Below are 24,445 nucleotides of genomic sequence, written 5' to 3' on the forward strand. Positions count from 1 at the left end.
GCCAATAACTCTGTTTTAAGCTGTGTCCACCAGCTTCAAATAATGTTCACACTGCAGGCTGGGCCCTGATTAACCTTAATAGGTGTGAAAATTGCCACGGAAACCTTTTTATTCATCATCATGACCTGCGATGTTTACGTTATATACTATATGATAGTTTTTTAGTATCCAGCTTCACATTGGCAATGTCGGAGCCATGGATTGAGTAACCTTCAGACACACGTTACTTGATCAGCAAGCTTCTATATATCCCTATGATCGCACAACATGTTGCTGGAGCCATTTTTACATCATATGAGGTCACTGTTGCAAGATATGACATGCCCTCAAAATGGCTGTGGAGCTGCTGCAGCTACCACAACAAGGTAAGACACCTCTAGACCACCAGGAACCATAATTCAGTAGTCCACCATTTATCCATAAAGGCATGAGGAGTGTTGACCGTTCGATCCTGTCAACATAACAGTTGACCACTCGTCACCAACTCTGCTCATACCAGTACCTTTTTCATAGAAAAAAAGCCATGATAATATAAAGCAGTTGTTAACGAGCTGTAACCAATTTATTATACCCTTTTTACATCGCAAATGCCAGGTCACACCCGGGATTTGAACTTGTGCCGCCCCAGGAACGACCTGGCATTGGCGGAGTTTAGATGCTCACATTGACCCCGCTTATTGCCGGATCGCTGACTTCATCCGGCAGCATGGCAATGTGGAGCAGAGGCAGGGGAGGAGGCAGCACTGAGTTGACGCTGCTGACTCCTCCATAAAAGTGAACGTGACCAGGGTTACCTGTGTGCGGCATCCATTCACCTCCCAGACAAGGGCTGGGGGCAGCCCAGCAGATTATCCTAGTGCTGGGCTTGCCCCCAGTGCAGCGGTCCGGGTCCCTGCGGCGATCGGTGCTTGGAGATGATATAATCTCCGAGTGGCGGCTCAGGAACCGCCTGCGCCAGGTGGGGTGGTGGGGCGCTGGTGTAAAAGGGACCAAACGCCAGGTCGCACCCGACTTGAGGCTGGGTCCAAAAACCCGGGTGCGACCCGGCAGTTTGGTATTAGGGGGGATGCTCTAACATCTGCACCCCTTACCGCCGCCCATCGCCAGCTACCACAAACATAACTATCGCATATGCTCTAACATATGCGATAATTATGGCAAAGGACAGCTCTCCCACCGGGACCCGGCAGCTCTCTCCCTTACCCGGCGCTTCTGCTGCTGCGCCGGGCTCTCCTCCCTGCACCCGGAAGAGGATTATAGTACAGGGAGGAGATCACAGGTCCGGGCAGCACAGCTCTGTGCTGCCCGGACACAGGTGAGGGGGGGGGGGGTCGATGCAATGCGGCGAGGGGTCGCGTTAGAAGCCCATTTCTGGTGATGCCCCCGTCGCGGTAACCCGGTGGGGGGTTCTTAGAGCATCCCAAAATGTGGTAAAAAACCAGATAACAGGGTTTTTACCACATTTTTAGTTTAGAGAATTACCCCCTTAGTGTGTTTATTCTGAGACAGTATTTCAGTAGCTGATTGCCAGGTGTATGATAAAAAGGGTTTCCTATACAGTATTTTTAACTCCTTTTAGAATTCTTACTAATGTTCAGCAGGAAAAAAGTGGTTTGAGTAATAAAAACATTGCTGCTTATTTAATTTTTTTTCCACCTCATATTTTAACACTACTTTTTTTTTTATCACGTTTGTTTCTTTCCAAAGAGTGTTTATTACTCAACATCACTGAGCCCAATTCAGATTTGTACTCGGTGGCGTTGTTGATGCAACTGAGCGATTATCAGAAGATTGCATGGTGTGCTGTAATCGTATTGTGCACACACCAAGGTAGTTTTGCATTTCTGCCTTCAGCTGCGGTCACTCCAGTCTACATGACCACAGACTTATCCCTGCATGGATGCAGCGTATGTGTACTGAAGACTCTTTTGTGTAGCTGATTTGCTGGTGATAAATAAGGATCTGCACTGTTGGTCTTAGGAGAATTTCTGGTGTAAAGGTCCATACACACTGGGTGAATTTTGCCCAGCGTTTATGACCGCAATGATGGGGAAAATAGCTGCGCTGAAAATTGCTCAGTGCATACACACACTGAGCGATTTTCGCCTGTTTTTAGTGTTTTTGTTTTTTTACATGGGGTTGGACGACTTACCATAGCAGGACACTATGAAAATCGGCCCACCCCATTGCTCATCTGCTGGTAATACCACATACCCTCCAACATCTGGAGGGCAGAAATCGGTGCACATTTGGAAAGGTGGCATGGACAAATGGGGTGTGTCCAAGTCCCCTTTCCGAATGTGTATTGGCGTCAATTAACATCATATACCCGGGGCCCCAGGATGACCTGGATATCCTGTTATCAGCACTCACCCACTTCCTGTGCCTCCTCAGCTGCTCATCAGCTCAAATCCTGTACCGGCAGTGCCTGTGCTCTGTGGTGTGCACTCGCTTTGCCCTCCCCTGGGAATGGAGACGAAGTGCAGGGGTTCCAGGGAGGACGGCAGTCCCGCTGAGTCCCCCTGCAGTGCAACCCAGGAAATTTAGTCTTGGCAGGCCACTCACACTCCCTAAAGAGCAGCCGGCATTGTAACAGAAGAAAACTACAATTCCCAGAGTCGGAGGAGCCACCTATCAAAAATCTGTACAATTGGTAGATTTAGCTGGTACAGACCATTAAAAACCGGTACTGTACCAGCTAAATTGGAACAGTTGGAGGGTATGATACCAGCACGAGTGGTGGGGCCAGTGATGATGCGGGGAGTGCGCATCACCGCTCATCGCTGCCCCGTACACACTGGGCGGCTTTTGAGCTGAAAGCAGCAGACAAAACTGAACTGCTTTCAGCTCAAAGTCACCCATAGTGTATTGTCCATATGATGTAGGATATGTCTGAAATTGGAGAGTAATTTATCTAGATATTTGTGCTGCATATTGCAGATGAACTCCATTTGATAGTATGCTAAATCTGGACTTATGTTTTTACTATATGTGGCGCTTATTGAAGAACCATACTGGATGTGTTTTGGTGACAGAATGACTAAGAATTATTTTGTGTTTTAAAGAACCTGGGAGGAAAAAAAGCCCAAAAATAATGTTTTATACTTATAGCAAATCCTCCCAATGCCATCCTCAAGGCACACTAACATTCCAGGTTTTATGTGTATCTGTGGCTAAGCACAGATGGTTAAATCCAACTAATGAAGGTACTAATTAAGAAACCTGCAGCCAAATATGGCGGCAACTTAAAGACAGCGTTTGAGAACCTCAGTTCTATAGATAAAAAATATTGTATTTAGTGCTGGCCTTTGTAGGCACCACTGGGCAATGGCAGGCTAGCAACTAAAAGTGGCCCTAGAAAGATGTGTAACATCCCATTTAGTCATGGCAACATCACGGGATGGCAGTGTTTTAGTATTGCAGAGATGGACCAACAGAATGAGTAGGTACGATGCAGTGTAATGTCCACAAACAAATTTGGCCTCAGGTGGTACAACAGCCCACCAGTACTCTTTCCAGTATTCCCAACTGTGTTATATGTGCTCTGCAAAAGCCTAAACCAGAGGTTCCCAAACTTTCTTGCATCATGGCGCCCTCGAGTATCGCTATTTTTTTCAAGGCACACCTTATTGGTAAATGAAAATTATATCTTTATGTGGTGGTAACATGAGCATTTTTCATATGCTACAATAGATCAGTCCCAGGGTGCTTAAGTGCAAATTATTGTATTTGTGTATTTAATTTAGATCTGTTTCCTACAGACATCTGAAGTAATTGCTTTTAAAATGTGCGGAAAATGTACATGTATTGGGGGAGTTAAACGTTCCTTTGTAGAGGAGTTGTTTAATTTTTATTCATATGAAATCTTGTGCGGCGATCTTATTGCAGTTTCTCCTTTTTATTTAGTTTTAATTTAAAAGCTTCCCTTGCACTTTTATACATCAGTGTTATTTGTCTTCTCTGTATACACCAGAATGCACTTAATGCATTTAGGAAAGCATGAATCTTTCTATCTGCCGCTCGCTGCCAACACTTGGCACTATTTTTTGGCTAATGAATGCTGCTCAGTACGTACATCTCCTGAATATATATTAACCACACATGTAAATTTAATGCAGAAGTGTAATGTACAGTGGTATATTGTGTATTAACGTTACCGCAAGTAAGTGCCTTTTTTTTATACATATACAGTGTATATATCCGTATTGAAGTAAACAGTTCTTGGGTAAAAGCAGCTCGCCTTGTTTTATTAAACAGACCCCACCCAAGTGCATGACTTGGCTTGAAGATATTGCAAATGTGTAATAAGATGTGTTTCAGCAAAGTACATCTAAAGTGTATAATAGGTTCTTGTTTTGAAATGACAGTGGTAATAGGGCCTACACCCCTAGCAATTTAGGGACATTTTTGTCCTCCGACCTTTTCATACCCCCACTATCCACGTCGGTGTGGAGTTGATTTTATACAGTGTGGCGAGCGCAGCGAGCCCAGCGAGGGGGCATGCATTACTTCACACGTATTACGCGTCCCCTCGCGGGGCTCGCCTCGCTGCGCTCGCCACACTATATAAAAACAACTCCACGCCGACGTGGATAGTGGAGGTATGAAAAGGTCGGAGGACGCGTACCGCCACCCCTCGCGGGTTCGCCACGCTTCGGGTTGGCGTTGATCGTGGGGTGGCGTTAACAATGGGGGGCATTTGACCTCATAATTAACCATCAGGGTGGGTATACAATTAAAAATCAGGTCTGGGGGGCATTTAACATTGTGAACAATGTTAGATCGGGTCTGAGGGACCATTTAACATTGGTTCCAATGTAAAAATCGGGTCGGTCGCATCGCATCGCATGCCATTATAAAGGCATGCCATGCGACCGATTTTTACATTGTACCAGGAATGTCCAAAAACCCTGAAAATCATGTCCAATCGCGTCGCATCGCATGCCTTAAGTACAGGCATGCGATAAAAAAATCGGGGGGCCCAGGTACAGTATTACACAAGTACCATATTTTCTAAGCGATCTCACTAGATCGCTTAGAAAATGCCCCTACATCATTCCGTTTGTAGGGGCATAGCGATTAATATTCAGCATGCTGGATAAATCTATAATGGCCAGTGTCAGGGCCAGAGTTCTTACCTGAGAACACTAGTCCTGACCGCACACAGCGATGACACATTGCTGTGTGATCTAGCATCGCTCAGAACTCTCAGCAGTGTCGCTGTGTTTGTAGGCCCCTTAAGACACATATCCTGAGATTTAGGACGTCTTATCCACACTACCTGAAATGTGGGCATGGCTGAGTAACATAAGGGGTATGTTCATTCTCCACTTTTTTATTTCCATGTCACCTGGGATCCCTTAATGAGCTGTGCAAACCTTTTGGTGCCTGTCTGGTGTGTGTGGCACTTGCTGTACTTTTGTGAGCAAGAAAATACATGACACCTTCCTACAAGCCAATATATAGATGCCAACTGCAGGACATTATCTCATTGCCCTCCAATTAAGAGGACTACCCTGCTGGAATTGACAGTTGATTAGCTGGTAAGAGCCACCGTTGTCAGCTGTCGCTGTGTTCCAGGGACAATACTAAGATTTGTAGACTTATCCTCAAAGTTGTTGTTCATGTTATTATCACTTACTGTATGTGCTCTACCTATATATTGGTTGCTATTTAAAATGGTTTTGGGTTGTAGTTCTCAGAGTATGATGATTTTCTGTATCCTTTTTAATTGCAAATTAAGGAAGATTGGGCAGCACCCTTGGTGTAGGGTTCAGTATTACAATCTCACAATCCTTGAATTCCATTCCTGCCAAAGCATGATTTATAGCATGCTCGCTCGATCCTATCCCCTCCAATATTATCCGTCGTCTCAGTCCGTCGGTCTGTTCTCACCTGGCTCACCTCTTTAATCTTTCCCTATCCTCTAGGATCTTCCCCTCCCCCTTCAAACACGCTCTTGTCTCCCCAATTCTCAAAAAAACTAATCTGGACCCCAACACTCCGTCCAACTACAGGCCCATCTCCCTCCTCCCATTTGCATCCAAGCTCCTAGAATGTCTGGAATATAATAGTCTCCTAAGCCACCTTACCGCTAACTCCATTCTAGACCCCCTCCAATCAGGGTTCCGCCCTTTACATTCCACTAAAACTGCCCTGACCAAGGTCACTAACGATCTACTATTGGTTAAATCCAAAGGCCTCTTCTCTATCCTCATCCAGCTTGATCTGTTGGCTGCCTTTGACACTGTTGACCACCCTCTCCTGCTCAACACCCTTCGCTCCTTTGGCAGCACTGGCATGGTCTTCTCCTGGTTAACCTCATACCTCTCCGATCGATCCTTCTCCGTCTCCACTCAGAGCTCCTCCTCTCCTACTACCTCTCAGCCAGTCTGTGTTCCCCAAGGGTCAGTCCTTGGCCCTCTCCTCTTCTCCCTCTACACCCCCTTTCTGGGCACCCTCATCAGCTCCTATGGCTTCCATTACCACCTTTATGCTGATGATACCCTAATCTATCTCTCCTCCCCCGACCTATCCCCATCACTCCTGTCCAAGGTCTCCTACTGCCTTGCAGCCATCTCAGCCTGGATGACTCGCTTCCTGAAACTAAACATGGCTAAAACTGAACTTCTAATCTTCCATCCCCTGAACATAACCTCTTCTCCCACTATCTCCATCAGCATTGGGGAACCGAGATCACCTCCACTGACCAAACGCGCTGCCTCGGTGTCATCATTGACTCCTCCCTCTCTCTCACCCCCCACATTTGTGCTCTCAGTCTTGCCGCTTTCATCTCACGCATCAGAACCTTCCTCTCCACTGACGCGACCAAAATTCTCATTCATTCTCTTGTCATCTCCCGCCTTGACTACTGCAACATCCTTCTCTCCGGGCTACCTCTCTCCCCTCTCCAATCCATTCTTAACGCCGCTGCTAGGCTCATCTTCCTCTATCGCCGCTCTAGCTCCACCTCCCCCTCTGTCGATCTCTTCACTAGCGCCCCATTCCTTTCCGAGTTCTCTTTAAACTCCTCACCACCACCTACAAGGCGCTCTCCTCCTCCACCGCTCCTTACCTCTTACACATGCCAAAACATACCCAATTTACAATCGGTTGAGATTGCATCAAAATTGGGGGAATTGAGGCCAAATCGGTCTGGTACGTACCCAGCTTAAGGGAATGTGGACACATCTGTAGGTTCATTGTCTTCTGATAATGATAAAAAATGAATTTTCTGTATCTTTGTCCTTTTAGTAGGGAACAAGTATTGATAGCCAGTAAGTCAGGGATAATATGTCATATAACTTTTTAATAAATATTAGTTTTTTATAAACAAAGAATTATAGGGTCATCATATTTGTTGTTTTGGCCATGTTAGGTTGGTGTAATGTCCTATTTTTGTATACACTAGAATTGCAGGGAGCCAGGTTTTGCTAAGATTTTGCCAATGCCATATTAGGTAGGTATAATGAATAAGCATAATTGGTGAACGATACAGTTTTGCTTAATTCGGTGGAGCGTTTTTTCTTTTTTTTTTTGTCTGCAGAGATTTGGCACTTCCGCGGCACCAGCTGACAAACCCCGCCTAACTTCCTTGCTTGGCCTACGGTGGTGTTTTTATGCTATTGGTCACTCTGGTCCTCTCCTGTACGATCCTTGTACTACTGCAGACGTAGCTTGTGCTCCCTGCGGCATGACCACACCCATCGCATTGGATGGTCACGCCTCCTTTGTTCTGAACTGAAATAATGGTACTCTTTACCTAGAAGGGCGCCAGCGATTGGAATCGCGGGCGTCGGGGGTAAAAATCGCGGTCATCGCGGGTAAATCGCGGGTACATAAAAATCTGCTGCCCGCGATGACCGCGATTTTCCCATAGGGAACAATGTTAAAAAGGCTGATTGAGCGCGATTTTCATGTAAAATGCCTCAATGCCCGCGATTTGGCCATAGGAATCAATGTTAAATGGGCTACAGAGCCCAAATAGGCACAATTAACCCTTAAAATGTCCCCCCAAATTTTTAACGCCACCCCACGATCCACGCCAACCCGAAGCGTGGCGAGCGCAGCGAGCCCGCGTCCTCCGACCTTTTCATGCCCTACTATCCACGTCGGCGTGGAGTTGAGAATAGAATAGTGTGGCGAGCGCAGCGAGCCACCGAGCCCGAAGCGTGGCGAGCGGACGCGGAAACCTTCACAGGTAAACGCGTCCCCTCGCGGGCTTCACAGGTGTCCGCTTCGCCACGGACACCTGTGAAGCCCGTGAGGGGACGCGTATAACTGTGAAGGTATCCGCGTCCCCTCTCGGGGCTCGCCACGCTTCGGGCTCGGTGGCTCGCTGCGCTCGCCACACTATTCTATTCTCAACTCCACGCCGACGTGGATAGTAGGGCATGAAAAGGTCGGAGGACACGTACCGCCGCCCCTCGCGGGCTCGCTGCGCTCGCCACGCTTCGGGTTGGCGTGGATCGTGGGGTGGCGTTAAAAATTTGGGGTGACATTTAAGGGTTAATTGTGCCTATTTGGGCTCTGTAGCCCATTTAACATTGTTTCCTATGCCCACATCGGGTCCATTGAGGCATTTAACAGTAAAATCGCGTCAGTCGGGCCATTTAACATTCATTCCTATGGGAAATCGGGTGCATCGCGTCGCGGGCATCGCGGGTACATTTATGGCCGGCCGCGACGCGACCGACGCGATTTCCATGTTTAACATGGGTTTCAATGGGAAATCGCGGGCGTCGCGTCGCGGCCAGACATAAATGTACCCGCGATCACCACGACGTGCGCCCTTCTAGGTAAAGAGTACCGAAATAATTATACCTTTTTCTGACTTCTTTATCCGTAAAAAAATAAATGGTACTGGGTGAGTTTTCTCTATGAAATAGGGTGGATTGCGGTAGGCAATTAGGGGTAAGTTTAACAAAACTTCTAAAAAATTAAAAGTGGGGATGTTGCCCATAGCAACCAATCAGATTTTAGTTCTTTCTCTGTTGCAGTCTAGAAAAGAAACCTGGAATCTGATTGGTTGCTCATTTTTAGCAGCTTTTTTAAATCTTCCCCATAGTCTTTATGACGGGCTTGTAGTAGTGTAACGGAGTAGGCTAGTGTTTTGTGCATAGGTTTATCGTGATTCTGTGGCAAATGTGAGGAATGGTACGGTCTTGGGCACGTATAAATGATACCCAGTAGCCTCTTCTATAATCCTTCCTATAATGCAGGGAAGCTCAGCACTGCATTTAACGATCATGATTCATACATGAACCGTTTCATTTGGGGTTTAGCATGGTGTGGCCAACCATATTTTAGCAATGTATAATTTCGCTGGATGCAAGCAAATGTACCTCCATACAGGCTAATTGAAAATGGCTTGGGGAAAATTAAAATGACGAGAACTCCATCACATGGGGACATTTTTCCCTAGATTAAAGTAATTGTGCTATTTTTCATCTGCATGCGCCAGCGGATTGTGCCGTACAGTAATCGCTTTTCTATATTTGTATGGGGGCAGGGCGTGATGTCATAGACTCTCGCCAAGGCATCAAAACACAGCTGAGAATTGAAGCCTCTGAGGTATTACCGGTTTCATTTATTTAGGAGGATAAAATGCTTTTTAGTCAGGGTCGGGTGATGGTAAGAAAGAAAAAGCTGCCTGTTGTAAAATTAGCATGGAGGAAATAAGTACAGGCATAATTAATGCATGAACTGCTGAACTAGTGCAGCGCTTTCTGAGTGTAAGTGCACTGGTATTGTACTGTTGACGTTTAAAAATAGCACCGTTAAGTAGCTCTTGGCCTTCTAAATGAGGCTGTGACTGTGAAAATGTTGCAAAGCGAACGCGCTTCTTTTTTTTGACCGGAATCTGCAGCTTGAAAGCTGCCGGGATCCTCCGTACGTTTCACTTCTCCGTAGTCCTACATTCCTCACATCTTCGTGCGTCTGCTTTCTGCGCCCTCCGCCTCCCGGGATCCGTTCCTCCGTTCCTACCATTATTTATCGGGAGCACTGCTTCCTTTTTCTCTCTCTCTTTCTCCTTCAGCCGATATTTATTTATTTTGTTTGTAATTCAGAGAATTCACACCACATTAAGCATTTTCATTACCTAAAATAATTAGGTGATGGGAAAGGAGCAACGCTCTAATTTGCTGTCCTTAAATAAAATTAATGCTCCTGTGATGCCGGCTTTGGACATTTTTCTTCCCCAATTACATCCTGGCCTCCCATCTATTATCTGTCCTGATATACGACTCAATTACTGGCGGCAAACTGCGGGCAGAGACTGTTACGGCAGAGCATTGGGAGAGAGGCACGGGGTGATGGACGGAGAATTCAGACAGGAACAAAGGGTAGAGAGACAAGTTGATACATGCAAACCATTTACGCTCGTTGTATGTGTGTAATGATGTGAAATGATACCATATAAAATACAGAACCTGAAGCGTTTTGGTACTTTTTTCATACGCACAAATTTGATCACAAAGTGGTTTTTTTTTTTTCAGTAGTTACTATTACCCCTTTTACACCAAAAACCCTGGTCGGACCCTGGTCTTTGAATGCTGGAGTATCCAGGGTCTGACCCTGCTTTATACCCCATTTACACAGCACTTTGACCTGGGTCGGACCTGGGTCTGCACCATTTACACTGAACCTGGGTCAGCCCTGCCTTAAATAATATTTTATATATATATTTATAGAAAAATATATATATATATATATATATATATATATATATATATATATATATATATATATATATATATATATATATAGAAATATATAATATATAGAATATAATATATATATATATATCAGGGCTGACCCAGGTTAAGTGTTTTTTTTTTTTTTTTTTAAGGTGCTGGGGGTGCCGGAGGGTACCTGTCCTGCCTGCTGTGCTTGGTGTACCTGGGGGTACCGGGGGGTGCAAGGGGTGCTGAAGGTACCTGTCCTGTCTGCGGTCGGATCTCAGCGGAGAAGATGATGTGCGCCGTTGCTGTACCACCCCCCCCCCTCCCCCCTCCCCCCCTCCCCGGCAGACGGTCCCTGCGGCGTGCGGCGTATGGAGTGTCAGTGGCGGGGGTCCCTCTGGCGCATGGGAACTAGTACTAGTTCCTATGCGCTGGAGGGACCGCCGATACTGACACTCCATACGCCGCAGGGACCGGCTGCCGGATGGGGGGGGGGGGGGGTGATACAGCAGCGGCGCACATCATCTTCTCCGCTGAGATCCGACCGCAGGCAGGACAGGTACCCCCAGCACCCCTAGCACCCCCGTACCCCCAGCACAGCAGGCTGACAGGTACCCCCCTCTCCTCAGCAGCCGCAGGGACCCCCCTCCTCCCGCAGCAGCTGGGAACATCTTCCCCAGCGCTGCACGCTGTGGACCCGCTGCGGGTGCCTGCACCCGCAGCGGGACCATTTACACCGACATTTACACGGGTCCTATCCGTGTTCTACCCAGGTCAGGACCTGGGTAGAGGACCCGTGTAAATGGAAACGGATACCCCCCATTTACACCGCCGCGGATCCGGGTCTGACCCGCCGCTGACCCGGATTTTTCGGCGGTGTAAAAGGGGTATATGAGGATCTCTGCTAAATAATTTAATGAATGAAATGACTTCATTAATATGCGCGAAGGAAACTCTTACCTAACACAAATGTGGTTAAATCTAGCAGAGGACATGTACTAGTACCGGGTTTATAGTCTCCTCTTTAATTTTACTTATTGTTATTGGTGGCGTTAACGGATCCAAGATGGCACCACAGGCAGGAGATGCTGATTTAGGAAGAATACAAATTAGAATTCAGATCAATATGACCTATCCGTGCCATTTAACATAGTCTGAATAGGTAATAACACTGATTTAACTAATAGTAAAATTGGGTAAGCTCATAATGTTAAATGGCCCCAATTACTCCTGTTAATCAATCCCGTACCAGTTTTCTTATAGCTGTATGGATGCAGCAGTGTTTAAGACCTGTCCCGCCACCTCCAGAATTTAAAGGGACAGACTACTGTATGATTTCCTTGTTAATTATGGTAACTCGTGGAGTGGCACATGTTTAACTACCAGAGCCCGAGTCACACGCAGATTTGCCTTGTGTTACAGCTGTCTACGCATCTTTAGGTGTTTATTTTCATAAATCCTTTTTATGAAGCATCTGATTGTGTACAAAAGAGCAAGAGTTACATAAAAGGAGGTAGGTATGTAAAAAATACATTGCAGTAAACAGTCTTGTGTAGTTTTGTAGTGGAAAAGCAACAAATGTGATACTGTATATCGCAATACTGTATCAAAGAAAACATTCACTACTGAGGCCCTCCATTTCAAGGAAAGCTGCGGCCCCAGGTGAAGGTGCTGGAGGTTGAGGAGAGAGGGCCGGGGTGGAGTTGGCAGAGAAAGGCGATAATAGATAGAGGTGGAATGGGTGGTGTGTCCACAAAATTACATAAGTACTGGCCCACCATCAATACACAATGCCATGGTTCCAGGCACTGTAAGGCAGGTTGTGGATCCATGATGACACAACGAATCGTGTCATTCCCACTCTGACCTGCAGCAGGAGGGGGTGGGGGGTGCAGGAAGGTGTAGGCTGGTTGGAGTGACTTGCCCACTCTTCCTGGGGGTTCCTGGCCCACTCTTCCTGGAGGTTCCTGGCCAATCCAGGAGCGTAGGTACCATATATACTCGAGTATAAGCCTACTTTTTCAGAACATTTTTTATGCTGAAAAAGCCCCCTCGGCTTATATTTGAGTGAGGGTCCCACTTGAGTCAATAAGTTTTCACAGTTTTTTTGTTGTAAAATTAGGTGCCTCGGCTTATATTCTGGTCGACTCTAGTATATACGGTAAGTATTGTATAAATGTAGAAGAGGTGGGTCAAGGTTACAACTTTAGTAAGATGAGGTAGGTGGTGTAAGACAGGAGGCTCAGCCAGTTCTAAAGCAGGCATATACTTTACCTGGATGGTAGACAAAAATACTCTCCCAAAGATTAAATCATTTCTTAACTCTGGCTTTGAAGGGAAGCCTCCACCCAGTCCATATGAAATGCGTAGTATAGAGGAAAATGTATTCTGTATCAACAGCTGAAACTACCAGAAGCAGGCGTCTTCCTCCTTATCAGAGCCGGGTATAACACTCCTAAAATCGCCCACTTGAGGAAGAGGTGCAAGTTTAATAATGATATACTGCCGTAAGATTTGCCCTTGTTTCCGGAAGTGTTGAATAGGAAGACAACCCCATATACAATGGAAAAGGAGGCCTCATCACAGCTGGACTGCACAACCATTTACACAACAAGCAGTGCTGTTGAGAGGCTGGCCGTGCCCTTGTAAATTTTAGGGGTGTGGCATAATTGTGGGAGGAGTGGCCACGCCCCCTTAGGGGATATTTCATTTACAAAAATTTCTGAGCAGGGGGAGCCAGGGAGCCTCTCTGCCAAGGGCATCTTGGACTCAACAGTAGCAGCCTCTGCAGGTACAGCACAATCTGGTTTGTGCTGTCTTGCCAGAAGTGGGAGCGGGGGTGGCAGACCAGGGCCCCCGATGGGCCCCTCTATCAGTCGTGGGCCTGGGTGTCCCTGGCCATCGGCAGCAAGTGAGTGCAGTTTTCACTTGTATCCAGCGGGAGCAGGGTAGATGTGAGGAGACGAGAGAGGGGAATGAGATGTGGTAAGATGTGTGCATGGGGTAAGTGCGTGCTGACACAGAGGGCAGAGTAGTGTGTGACTGGGGAGGGGGGCATGTCAGAAGCACAATGGCCCTTATTCTAGTTGAATCAGACGGATGCGTATTTTCGGACAGGAACCGAGTGTTCTTAGCCCCGCCTTCCATACGGGTCGCTCACACCGTCCGAATGCGGATTTTCATGTGAATACCTCCTCCGTCTGTGGGAACCTCCCCCATCATTCGATGGTCCTCTACCATCGAATGCTGGACCGAGTGGTCAGGCAGCACCGGGTGCTCCAGACCACTTGGGCATTTCTCTGTGCAAAAGCATTGATATGGGCGGGCAGCTGGCATCCGGCTATGTCATATGTCCGCCCCCTACACATGCGTCACGGCCGGATTACCATACATACGCCCAGCGTTTTCATGGGAATGCCCATGAAACGTGGGGCATACGCATATGGTAATGAGCAAAATCAGCCCTTCACGCCCCTCTCCACCCCCTGCTCGGATGGTTCCGTACGATCCTTTTCTGCATGGATCTCACGCCGCGTTCGGACGTGTGAGGTGTTTGCGCATATGCAGAGGCGTATCAGCGCATTTGCAAACACCAAAAATCGCCCATCCGTCCGCATTCGGACCCATCTGACTCAATCAGAATAAGGGCCAATGTGTTCTCTGGGCACAAGGAGGCACTGTGGCCTCCAAAAGGGACCACTTAATTTGCTGCATGCAGTTGTGGCAAGATATCCCGATTTAATGTGAGTGACAAACTGTCCATTACAAACTTTCCACTTGATTCATCTTAAGTCCAATAGGAACAGGATCCATCCTAAAGAAGGACAAGCTGGGTGCTTTCCCTTATGCAAAGCACAACTCTCATGTATATAATTATCCAAGTGCAATCAACACTTAAAAATTGCAATGTGCACCAGTTTTAAATGTTATGTGTATTTTAACATGTTTTTTTTTTTTTGTCATTTTATCAGGGAATAAATGGTTTAGAATTTTACTGTGTAGTTCCTTCCTCAAACCGCGATTTAAAACCTTTTCTTTTCTTGTTATGTACTAAGGGACTGACTATCCCTAATTCAAACTGCTGCTGAATTTGAACCAAGCCCTAAGCAGCGCCTGGTTTTTACCCTAGTGTAATACACACCTTGTTCACTGTGGCTGAATGTTGGGGTTTGTGATGGGGAGCAGAGGCATGGAGCGGGCTGTATGGGGCAGGGGATTTAATAGTAATTCAGGAGAAATATGTCATACAGTATGCGTACGGTAAGTCAAATGGTCACAGGCATGTAGCAGGTTCTTTATACACCTTAGGTCCTGAGCGGCTTCCAATGTATATGGTCTGGTCAACTCTTGTCTCCTTTTTCCTGAATGACTATTAAGTTAATGCACTATAGGGCGCTGGTTCTCAACTTTTATAAATTACCCATTAAAGACTCGATAACAGGCTAATTGGAGAACACGATAGCTGCCGCCCATGTACTGGGAAGTGCATTTAAGTCATCACTACAGAGCACAGACAATATTATGGACTTAGCACGGACTAAGGGACTGATTCGCCGTGACAGTACTATAATATATATATATATATATATATATATATATATATATATATATATCTCTAGAGATATATATATATCTCTAGAGATATAGAGATATATATATATAGAGATATATATATATATATATATATATATATATATATATATATATATATATATATATATATATATATGTGTATATATATATATATATAGACATTGTAGGGGCTCTGCACACACTCAATTAACTGATAATAAATAGTGGAGATTTGGTTCATGAATTGATCAATGCATATATATATATATATATATATATATAATCTCATTTTCATGTTAAATATTTTAGACCTGATCAATGATTTGAGCAGTGGGACCAGTTCTCTCAAATTTATGATCAAGTTATTGAAAATACAATTTAACTACTGAAATCTCTGTGCAATTCACTATAAATTACAGCAAGGTGTTTTTTTTTTTATTTTACGGCTTACCGTAATTGTGTTGTAAAATAGAACAAAGAATACCTGGTTTCTGTATCTTCCTCCTAAGACACATCTCCCCTCACTCAATACTTGTATAGACATTACAAATTAACCGTTCAAGTGTGTGTCACTGTGACATACTGTGCGTCATCGGGTAATCCATAGGAGATCATTGCAAACACTGCTCTATTTTTATTAGCTCAGACCATTGTGGAAGCCCATTATAGAGAAATGGCGATAAATCCTGCAACTGCAGCAATCATTTTTTTTTTCACTGCTAATCTTAGGTGTCCATCAGTGTCACTTGGTTAAAAAAAAAAAAATTATTGATAGATTTACAGTATCTGATTCACAATAATAAGTCGGAGTAAAGGTCTGTGACTCTGTTTCTTTACATAAACATGCTCTCTATCCCTAAAACTGAATACTCCCTTATCCAGAATCATGGCCCCAAGCATATTGGATAAGGGATACTCAACCTGTAGCAATTTTTTCATGATTAAAAAAAAATATCAAGAGACCTAATTATATCTTTTATATCCAATGCAAATGGGGAACCTGGACTGCACACAAGTCCAGCACCTGCACAAGGTCACCATAGTAACAATACACTGCACTTTATGAAAATTGGTACTGTGTGCTAAAATATGTTAAAAAGCAAAAGCTAGTGGGCCGATGCTATACAGTACGACGCAGCACGCATGCTCCAGGTGGGTTCAAGGGGGAGAGTCAGCTTCAACACGCACCAAGCATCAGTCTCATAAGAGCTTCCGTGTGGTTTTAGTGGACCCCTGTCCATAGGCTCGGTTGAAGCTTACAAATGCAAGGTTCTATCGCTACACCTTTAAATTAAGTGTGGGACTCGAAAAACCAGCTATGGAGATGTTGGGCCATGATCCAGAAAGTGCATTGCTGCCAACTGGAAGCTGCATCATGACAATGCACCAAGTCACACCTGCTTCGTCATCAACGACTACCTGGCCCGGAACAGCATCGCAACGCTTCTCCAGCCCCCCTACAGTCATTGGGCGGGATGCTCCAAACACAAAATGTTGTAAAAACCCCAGTTTCTGGGTTTTTACCACATTTTCATATGCAGCAAAGCCCCACTGCCGTGGCTTTGCTGCAGGGGGTAACGCCAGTTCTAGATGGCGTAACCCCATGAAAGCCTATCCTGCTGTGCTCCCCCTCCCTGCACCACTTCTGGGTGCAGGGAGGAAGAAGCGGAGCACTCACACAGCCTTGTAAGGGTCCAGGGAGGGAGGGGGGACCTGCTGCACATCGCCGGCCATCGCTTTTGCGTTAATAATCGCATATCTTACTGCATATGCGATTATTAACGATGCGAATGCCGGCGATGTGCTGCCAGGGTTATTAGAGAATCCTGCCCCCTATCTGGACCTACTGGACTTTTTCCTGTTCCCCCGAGTGAAGACAGCCCTCAAATCACACCACCATGGGACCGTAGCAGAGGTCAAAGCGTCTTTAACATGCTGCTTAAGGGATGTTCCAGAAAAGGACTTCCAGGGCACTTTCCAAGCGTGGATAACTCGTTGGCAGGTGTGTTGACGCACAAGGGTCTTATTTCGAAAAAATTTAATTATAGCGAAATCTTCAATAAATATTTTTTTTTCCCAAATTTGGTCATATTATTTTTTATACAAACCCTGTACTGTATATCATTGTGCTTAATATGCAATATTCTACCAATTCCTTTTCTATACTAATACTTAGTGCACTATAAGCAACTATTCCTGAAAAGGGTATAGACAAGTGAGCGTGGCTTAGCCGGAGGAGGGGGGGGTTTCCAGTGCTTCCTAAGCAGCCAACTGGGCAGCCCCCAACTCATCACAGTGTAAAATCCATCTACGGGACAATCGGAGCAGTTGGGAGGAATTGGTACATGAGGACATGTCTGTACCGCTGCTATAACTCACCTGTCACATTACAGTCAGGGATAACAATGGTGCTTTATAGGGTGACCCTTGTAAACAATGTATGTGCACACTGTAGAGGCGTGTAGCGGGGCCATTGGAGTTTCTATACAGGCCATTGAAGGTGATGGTTGTAACAGAGCTCATTATTATAAGGGAGACATCGTTTTACTGAAGAGGCCACAGGAATACCTCATTATTTCTGACATTGTCTATCCAAGGATGCTTAAGGGAAGAAAGATCAGCATCTGATCCTTAATTCTGTATTATATCTGTCTACCGCAATTCAACACTTATTAGTGCTCCGTGATCTTCCCTGCACACAGAACAGCATGGGATTAACAGCAACGGCTCTGTGCTAAGAAGATGACTGAATACAGTTCACCCTAAAATGAGAAATGAAACATATTTACTTACAAGTTGTCACCTATTCCTATGGAGGGTGAAGCTTTGTACTTGTCTGTGGAAGTCGGAAGCCTTAGTAGGCTGCATGTCAAACAATGCTGTCTGTATAGTAATAGCTCCTTGGATCCACAAATGTAAATCTAATCCTCCTAAGAGCCTGTCCCTTCATATTAGAGCATTTTATAGTTCTAGATCAGGGATGGGGAACCTTCGGCCCTCCAGCTGTTGTTGAACTACACATCCCAGCATGCCCTGCAACAGTTGTAGCATGGCCACATAGCAAAACTGCAGGAAGGCATGCTGGGATGTTTAGTTCCACAACAGCTGGAGGGCCGAAGGTCACCATCCCTGTTCTAGATGGTGTGGCAGATACTGTATCAGACCTGAGCTGACTTCCACCTTCTGATCCCATAGACCGCAATAGCAACATTATTATTGAAGATGGGAAGAAAGTAAAGTGGACAAACAAATCAGTTTTGGGAACCATGGTTTGAGTTTCATTGATTTTAATGTTAGTATTTTTTGATGGGGAGGTGAAGCTGTTGTTGAGCTATGAATTATTTTCAGCTGTACTTGATGTTTGCTTATAGACCGAACTGGAGACAATCCCACATTCAATCATTGCACTATATTTTCTGTCTACAGGTACTTGGGAGATGGGCGGTTTCATCTGGAGTCCGTAATGATTGCCAACCCAGACACAAAGGCGTTCAGGTATTATGGTTATTATCCTATTTAGAGACTACAGATCATATCGCTGTGTAGACAAGTAGATGGATTCCAAGAAGGGCGATTGGCTGTATGTAGATTGTATAAAGCATTTCTTGCATGATACTGTATCTTGCAGAACAGATTTCAACCTCCTAAACCAAATGATGAATCCCTCTCAGAGCATTGTCACCTGAGGAACTGACCCTGAGAATATCAGGGACCTAACAAATTGTATCTTGTGTGGATTTTTTACACAACATGTTAGTGATGCTGGTTTGTCCCACGCTGAGCATACTTCTATGGGTAGTGCTGGTTGGTTTTTACATCTTCTATTGATTCTAATAATTGCATCTGATGTTCCATGATCCTAATATTAATACTTAGGACGAGATGTAAAAAGCTTTGAAAAGGGATACAATAGAGAGTGATAAACCACCAACCAATCAGCTCCTGCCTGTCATTTTTCAAACACAGCCTGTGACATGACCGTTCGGTGCTGATTGGCTGGCACATGATCACTCTCCATTTTAGCACTTTTCAAGCTTAGTACATCTGGTCCTTAAAATGCTAGTCTCTATTTCATCCTCGCAAAACTGAGACAAAATAAACACTTTAGCCTTCACATAGGACTGCTCTGCAGAACTCCACTATGTTACACTTGCGTTTACACAATCAAGGGCTCATTTATTGACAAGTGATACAACTCATTGTGCATGATAAAACATCGTTGGACCACCGTTTACATAATTTTGTTAATAAATGGGCCCCTCCGTTTGGTCATTTATGCTTACATGTCGGTGTATTAAGAAGCGAAAATAAGTTGCCCACAGCAAATGTTAAATATTTTATAGACTGGACTTGCTTATTTGAGTTAAGATGGCAGGTTCCTGTGGCCTAAGTAATATTGATGCTAGATATGAAAACAATTTCAGTTGTGTATAGTGTAAAACATTGGCATACTACAGGGTGATTCAAGGGATGCGGTCATTGGGTCACCAGCAAGTTGTTACAGTCATTAGGTCGACATGCAGTTAGGTTGACATGTGTCTAGGTCGATATGCAGGAAGGTTGACATGAGTCTAGGTCAACATGGGTTAAGTCGACTTGGGGTTTTTCACTGTTTTTTTTGAGCCGACTTGTGCCGACAGGGCAGGCATTCCCAACCACGGTCCTCAAGGCACACCAACAGTGCAGGTTTTAGTGATATCCAGGCTTCAGCACAGATGGTTTAATCAGAATCCCTCAGATACTAATAAAGTCACCTGTGCTAAAGCCTGGATATCTACAAAACCTGCACTGTTGGTGTGCCTTGAGGACCGTGGTTGGGAATGCCTGCCCCAGGGCGTGATTGGAGAACAAAATAGTGAGCCGAGCCCGAAGCATGGCGAGCGCACTTTAACCTGTGTCCATGTTGACTGTGTCAATATTCGCCTCAAAAAACAGTGAAAAACCCCATGTCGACCTTTATGACCCTGTCAATCTTATGACCCTGTCGATCTTATGACCCTGTCTACCTAACCCATGTTGACCTAAACATGTGTTGACCTTCCTGGATGTGACCTAGACACATGTCGACCTAATGGTGTCAACCTAATGACTGTCTAACAACTTGCTGGTGACCAACTGATCCACAATTGTGATTCAAAAGTGTCAGCAACCTAACCCATACCTTACTGGAGTATTCAGTTTTAATTGACAATGAAAATGTGTACTAGATTGTGCACTTTCTGACTTTCTCCAGCTACAGCCAATAATGGCGGCAGTTCTCATCTTCGTCATAGAATGCTAAAGATATGATCTGCATTTCTTTGTGTCTTCCCCCTTGCTGATCATGTTTGGCTTCAAATAGGTCTCATACTTGTTTATTTTCTTAGTTCACATTTCTAGAATATTGTATGAGATGCATTTTAAATATTCCACATGTCTATCGGCACTGCAAAATGTTCCTGCTGCGCTTTCATCAACATTACCAGGGTTTAAAGCATTCTACTCCAGACTTGTTATATATAGTGCATTTCTGAATACGGTGCAATGGACCCGATTATTTGTTTATTATAAGTTTAATGCACAGTGAGCCTAGAGGGATATACAGTATTGCACAAAGCCCACATTCTCTTGTAGTTACTTTCATTTTATTTATATATATATATATTGCCGTTTGGTCCTGTAGATCAGTGGTTCCCAAACTGTGTGCCGTGGCTCCCTGGGGTGCCACAGGACACATGCAGGGGTGCCGCGGCTTGGTGGTCCAGGACCAACTGAAATTATTAATGGTTAATTATTTATGAGCAAAACCAGTGCTGGTGGCTGCCAATCATAGAATGTATACAAACAGCAGCAAATCCTGCCCTTTACCACATAACTAAACCTAAGAATCGCATATAAACCCAATCTAATTAATTATTTTTGGACCTAGGGGTGCCGTGAAAAAAATTCTGATTCTCTAGGGTGCCGTGAATCAAAAAAGATTGGGAACCCCTGCTGTAGATGCTTGAAACTAATCAATTCTAGTATCTTGGACAGAGCCTAACTTGGGGGCGGCACTTGAATGCTTGTTATAGTACAGTCAACCTGAAATGTAGCAGGAACTGCAAAATATCCATTGTAATGTACCATATTCCTTCTTGAATAGAGATGTGTATTACCGGGTTAAAGCTTTTCAACATGGGAATTTGCTGAAAAACACAGGTTTTTCTTTGGTGTGAAAGGGTCAAAACGGGTCCAAAATCCTGGCACTCCGACCCTGCTATTGACCAGGGTCGATGAGCTGGGATTTAATACCCCATTGACCCTTTCACACCACAGAAAAACCTGTGTTTTTTAGCAAATTCCCATGTTGAAAAGCTTTAACCCGGTAACTTGCGGGTGGTGTGAATTGGGGTCAGGCTGCACTCGGCAAAATGACCCGGCACTTAAAAATGCTGGGTAATGGCCGGTGTGAAAGGGGTATTAGTAATCCAAAAAATAATGCAATTGGGCTGGGATTTGTAGTAGGCTGGGCTCTTGCACGGCTAAAAGGGGGCGCAGCCTAACATTATACCACACACCGTAATGTCCATTGCACATTTTAGCAAACTTTGTAATACCCATTACACATAAAGCCACATGCCGTAATGCCAATTACACATAAGACCTCACATGATGCCCATTACATACTATATAAGAAACTGTAATGCCCATTACACATTTGTCACATACTGTAAGTGCTACTTACCTTCATGCTCGTTGCCAAGGGTGGCTGAAAGATCCCGTTGCCAAGGGGGAATGCAGCCCGCTCAGCTGTCCCGCTCCCCGCTGAGCCAGAGGTCAAGTCTCCCACTAGACCGCTAGCCAATAAGCGCTCGCAGTCCAGCAGCCAATGCTGCTTCTAATTGGCTGCTGGACTGCAAGTGCCTATTGGCTAGCAGCCCAGCGGGAGACTTTAATTGAAAACAGACTCTTCCTCCAGCCGTGCACAGTGGGGAGCGGATGAGCTGGGCGAACAGAGCGAGGGAGCAGAGGCCAGAGTGCACGGTTCTGGCGCCCTGTGATATTTCGGTGCCTGGAGCTCCGCCGGCTCCACCTTAGCTACGCCGCTGGGTGCTTCTACATTATAGCACTTGTAAATCTGTTTGCAAAAGAGTCTCTGAATCTGTACAAGTGTCATACTGGATAGGAAATTAATCGGCACAGATTTTTAATGCATCCTAGTAGCATCGTGTTGTGTTTAAGACGCATACAGTATTTGGCAGCAAAAAAACACTCATGCTAGGAGATTCTCCGGCAGCATGGCAGCGTACCAAGAAGCAGCTGTGTGGTGTGACTGTAACCAAGATGAATGATGGGTATTTGTTTTTTTCAGGAACCAATGGTAAAGTCGCAATATCAACTGGAAGCTAAGTTTAGGAATATGAAATGCAAACATGTTCAGCGTTAACTAAGAAAACAGGCATAGAGTATGAGTTGGATGGTCATCTGCCATTGATTGAGGAGGACGTGGATGATGTTTATTTGATTGAGACTGAGAACAGCATGGTGTAATAGTTAGCATTATTATCTCACAGCACTGAGGTCATATGTTAAATCCCAACCAATCAGATTCTATCCATTATCTTCTAGAAGGTGCAAAATAAAGAAGTAGAATTTGATTGGTTGCTATGGACAACATCCCATGTTCAATAGAACTCCCATCTTAGTAAATTTACACCTTAGTGTGTGCAACTACATGCGTTTAGGGTAGTCTAGATCAGTGGCTCTCAACCTCGGTCCTCATGTACCCCCAACAGTGCACGTTTTCCAAGTCTCCACACAGAATCACAGGTGACATAATTATCTTTTAGAATGTGTCCGTGTGTAATGAGCGCACTTGTGAACCTGCCGGGCGACCTGGAAAACATGAACAGTCTGTGGGGTACTTGAGGACCGAGGTTGAGAACCACCGCTCTAGATGAGCCAGCTGGCTCTCATCTGCCTTCACATTCTATTTTGCTTTGTGACCTGAGGTCTAATAGAGAAGTTCACAGAGAGTATTTTTGTTTTGGAAATGAAGCCAAAATTGAGCTCTGGGTATTTCCAAGATGTATTAGCTACGGATGAGAACATTATGTATGCAGTAAACAGGCATAATAGCATGATGGGCTTTTTGGCTGAAGTCGCAATGGCAATACGACATTGAGGGATATGTGTAATAATGCCGTGCCTGGGGATGCAGTGTATAGAAACGGGAGAGCTCTGTAGCAGAGGTTTAGGACATCGAGTTTCCAGACCCATATATGAAGATGGTGTGGTGAGGTTCCAGACCCATATATGAAGATGGTGTGGTGAGGCTGTAGATGTACTTCTCAGATGATGAAGCTGCAGAGGATCACCACAAAGTGTGACACTTTACCTGTTTATTCTCTTTCAGGTATGACCCATATAGTAAAGTTTTCTCCCGGGAGTATTACAACCACAGCGTAATGCTAAAAAACCGTGGTGAGGCCATCTCCTCTGCTGCAGGTGCCAAAATGTGGGGCCTTATTCTTGGTACTTTGGGACGTCAAGGGTCACCCAAAATACTAGAGGTAAAAACACACCCATCTGTATATCCTTCTTCCTCATTATCCCTTGTATTATGCACACACCTGTATCTTCCTCTTTAAAATGCTAAGTGCTCTCATTTAAATAAAGGTTTCTCATTAATTAAAGATTGCTGGAGGATTTAACACTGAAGTATGCGCTGATGACTGAAGCTAGAACAAGCGATTTCTTAAAATATTATTTGTGACACCTTTACTGCCAACAAGGCCTGTAACGTACTGTTCTCAAGACGTTCGTGTCAGCCTTAATGGTTAAAACGCTCTTCCAGGACAGATCAGCACTTGTGTTTCTCTCGACGTGAACATAATCCTCTTCCATGAACTCACCTCCCCTCCTCCAGATAGACGTATTTAGTCCTTGCTAATCCCAGCAAGGATTTTTTTTTAGCTGCTCATTTACATTTTTCTTTGGAAATCAGGAGCAGTGGGGTCACTTTCACCCTCTCCGCTCCTAGTCGTCCAAGCAAGTCATTAAACTAGACACAAACGCCCATCTTAATTAATCCTCGTTTGCCTGTGTCCGCGGGGCCGAAGACTATTGGGTGGATGGGGGATAGTGGAGTGCATTCTGTGGGTGTGTGCATTAAGGCCCCGTGAGTGCAGCGTGTGTGTGTGTATGTATGACGGTGGGGGACTTTT

General features: G+C 45.0%; 1 protein-coding gene across 3 annotated transcripts in view; it reads left to right on the plus strand.

The window, feature by feature from the left end:
* The window catches only part of DPH1 (diphthamide biosynthesis 1), a 254,708-nt gene that overhangs the window by 213,606 nt on the left and 16,657 nt on the right, over positions 1–24,445 (plus strand). For all 3 annotated transcript variants that reach the window (XM_083172139.1, XM_083172141.1, XM_083172140.1), the window contains exons 7-8: positions 18,684–18,752; positions 23,635–23,791. In XM_083172139.1, the coding sequence (XP_083028265.1) occupies positions 18,684–18,752; positions 23,635–23,791 (226 nt within the window). The remainder of the gene's footprint in view (positions 1–18,683; positions 18,753–23,634; positions 23,792–24,445) is intronic.

This window comes from Crinia signifera, chromosome 2 (assembly GCF_055691185.1).
Source record: "Crinia signifera chromosome 2, ASM5569118v1, whole genome shotgun sequence".
Classification (NCBI taxonomy): Eukaryota; Metazoa; Chordata; class Amphibia; order Anura; family Myobatrachidae; genus Crinia; species Crinia signifera.